Source organism: Cupressus sempervirens, chromosome 2 (genome assembly GCF_028749045.1).
Source record: "Cupressus sempervirens isolate cs-2001-9-10 chromosome 2, ASM2874904v1, whole genome shotgun sequence".
Taxonomy (NCBI): Eukaryota; Viridiplantae; Streptophyta; class Pinopsida; order Cupressales; family Cupressaceae; genus Cupressus; species Cupressus sempervirens.
In genome coordinates, this window is record NC_143119.1 from 656,434,201 (window position 1) to 656,440,515 (window position 6,315).

A 6,315-nucleotide genomic window follows, 5' to 3' on the forward strand; every position below is an offset into this window, starting at 1 on the left:
TATGAAATTCACCCTACAATGTGAGCTAAATTGCAACATCATTAATGCATTTTTTATTTCATTATAAATTGTGTTTCAAATTTATTTGTCTACTACTCCAAAATTATCAGATAACATTTTTAAATATTATTGCAGACATTTAAATTTAAATTTTATTTCAATGAATTATAATATAAATAAAGTAATAACTATTTTGTACTTAAATAAATTACAAAAACCTTAAGATTTTTTTTTTTTAATATTTATTAACACACTAGCATCTCATGCTCATCTCAACATTATAATAATAATAATAATAATAATAAATATAAATATAAATATATACATATATGAATATATTCTATTTACAGACATGCATATACATAATCTCATTCACTCATAAAAGCAATAATAGATGAAAACATTTCAACGTGAAAGAATATGTCCGTGTGGTATTTCCTGCCGTTCATCTCGGAAAAAAATTCTGCTTCCAAGCTGTCAATCTTTTATTTATTTCGATAATACTTGCCTACGTAATTCCAAAGAAAGAAGGATAAAAACCAGAAATCCATGTCTGCAACTAGAGAAAAGGTGGAAGATTTATGAAGTTTTTCGATTCAGGAGATGGAATTTCTCCAGCGTCTCTGTTTTTCAGCAGGAACATGAGCAGCAGAATCCATGTGAGGCCCCGTATCATGAATGGAAGTTTTGCTCTGGAAAATGGAGGTCTGCTTCAGTTTACTCAGTCTTTTCCAGCCCGTAGACCAAGCTGAGACATTTTTCTGCTTCGAAAGCTTCTCGAACTGATTACTTAGGTTATCAAACTCCCTCTGAAGCTGTGCAAACTTGGATTTGATGTTTTCCATTTCGAATTTCACAGAATTTATGTCTTTCTTTGCTGTTGTCCAACCTTCCTGAAACGACTGTGGCAGATTCTCCAGGACACTGCCTCTGTTTGGCTGGCTGTAGGAATTCTGTGTCTCCTTTGCCATGGAAACGCCATTACTTGCAATTGCATTTGTGATCTTGATCTGTTCGGAAAAGAGGACCTGAACCACAATTCTTAATGGCAGACGCTCGTTCTGAGCAGCGTGCATGCAGGCATCCAGGGACAATTTCTGGCAATCCATAACCCTACACAACCTCTTCCTTTCGTGCTCTGAGAGGGTAGGATGAGCCTGTAACAGCATCACTTTTTGCTTTAATTTTTATAGCAAAGATTATTGTCAAGTAAAATGTAATCTTTACTGCAGATTCAGTAACATGAATGACATCAAAACAGCTTATACCTGCAACAGGATTCGACCCTGCGACCTATTGTTTTTTATTCAAACGACTCGGTTTGTACATTTTCATGTAAATGGACCTGATTTATCATAATATGGAGGAGTGACTGAGAAATTGAAAAGGAAAAGAGGCGGAAAAGGAAAATGACAACAAGATTTTTTCATTATTATTAATAGCAAAGATTATTAGTAAGTAGAATGATATAATGATTGCAACAGAATTCGACCCTGTAACCTACTGTACTTATTACAGGCGACTCGATCGTGCATTGAAAGCAGAAAGGATAATGACAACATTAGCAAAGATTATTTGTAAGTAGAATGTATATCTTTACTGTAGATTCAGTAACACAAATGAGATCAACTAGTTTACGACTGCAACAGGATTTGACCTGCGACCGACTGTTTTTAATTCAAGCGACTCGGTTGTGCATTAGAAAAGGATAATGACGGCATTACTTTTTGCTTATTATTTATGGCAAAGATTATTAGTAAGCAGAATGTACATCTTTGCTGTAGATTCTGTAACGCAAATGACATAAAGTCAGTTTATGACTGCGACAGGATTCGACCCTGCGACCTACTTCTTTTAATTCAAGCGGCTCGGCAGTGCATTTTCCGTAAATGGAACTGATTTGTAATAAAATGGAGGAGCGGCTGAGAGATTGGAAAGAATATGAAACAGAAAAGGAAAATAACAACATTACTTTTTGCTTATTATTAATAGCAAAGATTATTACTAAGTAGAATATATATCTTTACTGTAGTTTCAGTGACACGAATGATATCAGTAAGTTTAGGACTGCAAAGGGATTCGAGCCTGCGACCTGTTTTCTTATTCTAGCGTGTAGATTGTGCATTTTCATGCAAATGAAACTGATCTATTGTAAAACGGACGACTGACTGAGAAGTTGAGAAGGAAAAGAAGCCAATAAGGAAAATGCTTTTTCCTTACTGTTAATAGCTAAGATTATTACTACATAGAATGAATATCGTTACTGCAGATTCAGTAGCACAATTGGTATCAAGTCAATTTATGAGTGGAACAGGATTGGACCCTGTTACGTCGTGTTTCTGATTCAAGCGAGTTGGTTGTGCGTTTTCATGTAAACAGAACCGATTTATCATAAAATGGACGAGTGGCTGAGAAACTGAAAAGAAGAAGAAGCAGAAAAGGAAATTGCAAAGCAGAAATAATCACCTTGAGATAAGAATCAATGGCTCTGTAGAGGCCATCGTCGGAGGTTCTGGCACACTCTGGTAAAGCTTCCGCCAGAACCTGAAATTTTGTAAGCGAAAGATTTCTGTCTCGGGAAACCTCAGTGAGGTAACTGTCCACAAGCCTTGCCACTCTCATTTTGGCGTTAAGAAGAGCGCCTCCAAGCTTTTCTCCTCCAACTGACCTGCTAGGGCTGGCCGGTTCATTGCTCTGTTCTTGAACCAGAAAATGCTCCAGCAGTCTGTGCATTACATCCACATCGTAGATAGTCTCGGCTTTGCCGTACGAAGGAATAAGCAGGTCCTTCAGCGTCGCTTGATCCAACTGCATCCCAATGCGCTTCTCGAGTTCTGTTACTAGGGCCGGTGCAACGTCCAGCATGTTCGCCAGTTTTAACAAATGGAGAAGAAAGCTGCAAGAAACCGTGTCTTTCTGTGGAGGAATGATGCTTATTAAGCTCTCAACAATCAGCCTCTGTTCTCTCATCTGTGCCTTGGGAACATCCTCTTTTACCCCGGCTACAACTAAATGAAGGCCGCCGGCAAAGTTCACATCTTCTGTTGAGCTTGCTTGGTCTTTGGAGATGGCAGGCAGCCATTTGGAAGCGTAATGCACAATGGAGGCCCCAATGAGATCAAACCTCATGCCTTTCACTTTTATGGCAGTTAAAACCCTTACGAAATGATCGATTCGGAGAATTGAAACATCTTCGAACCACCAGGTTGGAGGCAGAGGAGGTTGGCGACCTGGGCTTGAATCTTTCATTTCATTCCAGTGACGGGGACTGAGACTAGGGCTCCTGCTTTGGGACTTGTATGACCAGGATTTTACCCCTCTGGTATTTGCGCAGGCCTTCCAGGCAATGGACTCGCTGCATCGCCTTACGATCTGTAGATTTTCCGCCCATGGAGAAAGCTGCTCGCAGCTTTTCAAAACGATGATGGAGTCTCTCCAGGATGACAGAACAACATAGCTCAGAAACGCCTCCGTTTTGAATATGAGATTTCCTTCGTCCAGATCTTCCGTCATTTCCAGATACTCGGCCGCACATCTCAACCCCGATATGTTGGATGCATTCAAATCGACTGCTACGCCGTAACAGAATTTGGCGGCTAACTCGAATGATTCTGCGCCTCCTGGTATTTCATCCATTTTTATGTGATCTTTCTCGGTGTCGCCACGGTGGTCGTGCATTACTCTGTTCAGTTTTCCACTCCTCGAAAGCAGAGGAATCTGAATCCGCCAGTACAACACAAGGTTAGTACTTATCTGGGAACTTTCTTATGTCCTAAATAACAGAACAAGTTTACCTTGTGTAGATGAAAGCTCACATCTTGGATCTCCACTACGAGGTCGCTTGGATAATCTGTTGCAACGTACCTGTCACAACACATCAATCGTGAACTCTCCTGCCATGATTCATTTATTACTCTACAAATCCCGTTAAACTTGGAACCACTGTGGCCCGCAACAAAACATGAAACACAGCAGACAGAAACAGGTACATCCACTCAGATAACTCACATTATAAAGTTTGAAGGTTCCTAAAACAGGGGAGTTTCTAATAGAGATTTAGATTTCCATGTATTAGTGTGTTGTGCTTCAATTCAACTACGTAATGTCTATTTACGTCAACCGATCACACTCAATGATCATTAAAAGAAGTTTATCATCAAATCTCTCACCGGTTGGTCAATAAATCTGAGAGTTAGATTGACGGTCTAATCTTGAATCTCTTGAACTTCAAAAAAAATCTATTTTCTATTCTAAGACTAACATAAACCTTTAAAATGGATTATTAAATCTCAAAAGGTAGTCGAATGAGACTTCCCGTGTATGATTACTTAACATGTTGCTGAATCTTAAAACCATTTGTATCCATTCTAAAAGGTGTATCTTCAGGAGAATCTGAACTTTAAAGGACTTTGTACCTCACTTTCTGGTACAAATTTTGTTTGACTAAGTTCACAATCCAAATATTAGAGCTGATGATTCGATTTCTTATAGTGACTGAAACTACTAAACAATTTTTCTTATAGTGACTGAGACTACTAAACAATTCAAAAAATTGGGAAATAAAGCATTCGTAATATGATGCCTAGTTTTTCTTTGAAAAGCTATCCACCAAGTTCTGCTAAAGCTATGGTATTGCGGCAGGTCTGCCCTGTTTATGTCCGAGTTAGAATAAACCGGTCCTTGGAGGATCTCTGAAGTTGTAATCTCCATTGGTATAGAGTAAAGAAATAAGACATGAGTCTTTGTTCCGAAGGTTGAAACTTCATGCCTAATTTGAATTAAAAGCACAGACTTCTTACTGTTGAAGAAACTCATGTGTAAAGCAAATTTTCTAAACCAAAACATCAGAAGTACTAGAAATTCAAACACTCTCTTCTCTGGATATATCCTTTAGGCATAACAGCATCAAAACAAGTGCTTGTGGGGCGGAGGGGAACTGCAACAGAATTATTTTGAAAGTTTTATTGGCAGTACTGTTGAGAATCAGATCTGATTACCTCATTGTTTGCATAGAAAAGGTAGCCATAAATGTGGCTGCTAATTCAACTAGTTTATTCACAGCTAGTGTAGACTAAAGCAAGGATTTGAAGCGAATACCAGGATCGACCTCTTCGCTCAAATGCTTCAGCCTTCATCCCGTGCTTGAGAGGATTCACAACACAATTACTGAACCCCTTCTCTTCCTGGGATTCGGACTCTGACTCCCACATTCTGAAACCCAATTTCCTCTTTCTAATTATGGAAAATCCCCAGTCATATCCCTCCTACTCAACCCTTTTGATAAAGCAAACTAGTCAATTACTTAAAAAGTAAATTTTGTGGCTTCATTTGCTCAGAGTAGGGGGAACAAGTACTCCACAATTTCGTTTAAGTTTGACAAATTTAGATATGACAGGATAGGACTGGATCATTTTTATTGCCAATTTAGTATATATAGCAATTTTTCGTAGGGTTACTATTGAGCAGACAATGCACGATCTCAACCACATGGTTTCACTGGATTTTTCTGACTCTATAACATATATTTCCAGAAACTGTGATGATCACCCAACCAACACAACGTCTGGCACAGCTCTTACTAACATTTAATCTCCATAATTTTGGTTGTGAGCTAAATTCACTGAGTTTTGTTAATTAAACGAGCCCGAAATTTCAACAGCCCTTCATTATTGTCAAGTGTCCAGAGAAAAACCATGAGTGGTGTCAGATCGATGACACAGAAAGCTTCGATATTTGCAAAAGTTGAGGACAAGATAGAAAGGTTGAAGTGGGTCACACACTTTATTTCACTGTCCATGGCGAGTCGGTTGAATTCCTTCGCATTTTTTTTGTTACCTTTCTTGTTGCCTGCAAGTACTTGAGCTTTTCACAAGCATCTCTCCAGGGATTGGTACCCAAGACAATGGATTTCATTCCAGAACAGTGGCTATTTTGTTTTGAATGTGAGTCCAAATCAAAAATCATTTCGAACTGTCTCAATTTGTATTCATCTGCGGAAGCCATGCATGTTTCAGACCCCACTCGATTGCGTGCATCTTAGTGGCTGGATAAGACGGAGATATAAAAGATTCTTGCGCTGAGCTGTATCAAACTGTTCCCTACTTCAGCAGAACATATCTATCCACACTGCGAGTGTGGCAGCAGGAATAAATTGGCGTAGAATAAGATAGTAAAATAGCCTGTACACGCATCCCCATACACAATGAGCAGGAAAATGGTTGGTTGATAGGGATAATTACAGGCAGAGTTTTCTACTGTGCTTTGCTAGAGTGAATATGAAAATGGAATGAACGCTGGTCTTCTATCATGTCATTC

The 6,315-nt window shown here is 38.9% G+C and overlaps 1 protein-coding gene across 1 annotated transcript; it reads right to left on the reverse strand.

Moving 5' to 3' along the window:
• Window positions 1-411: 411 nt before the first annotated feature.
• On the reverse strand, window positions 412-5,728 carry NPH3 (Phototropic-responsive NPH3 family protein). The gene is made up of 4 exons (XM_089814949.1): window positions 5,098-5,728; window positions 3,795-3,864; window positions 2,467-3,717; window positions 412-1,157 (listed from the first exon to the last, which is right to left on the reverse strand). The coding sequence occupies exons 1-4, from the start codon at window positions 5,208-5,210 to the stop codon at window positions 597-599; spliced, it is 1,995 nt and encodes a 664-aa protein (XP_089671075.1). The 5' UTR covers window positions 5,211-5,728; the 3' UTR covers window positions 412-596.
• Between the last annotated feature and the right edge of the window lie 587 nt (window positions 5,729-6,315).

Coding starts and splice junctions, on each gene's coding strand:
- NPH3 (XM_089814949.1), bottom strand. CDS start 5,210: ATGTGGGAGTCAGAGTCCGAATCCCAGGAAGAGAAGGGGTTCAGTAAT. Junction 3,718..3,794: donor TGAGCTTTCATCTACACAAG/GTAAACTTGTTC, acceptor TGGCGGATTCAG/ATTCCTCTGCTTTCGAGGAG. Junction 1,158..2,466: donor CCATTGATTCTTATCTCAAG/GTGATTATTTCT, acceptor ATGCTGTTACAG/GCTCATCCTACCCTCTCAGA.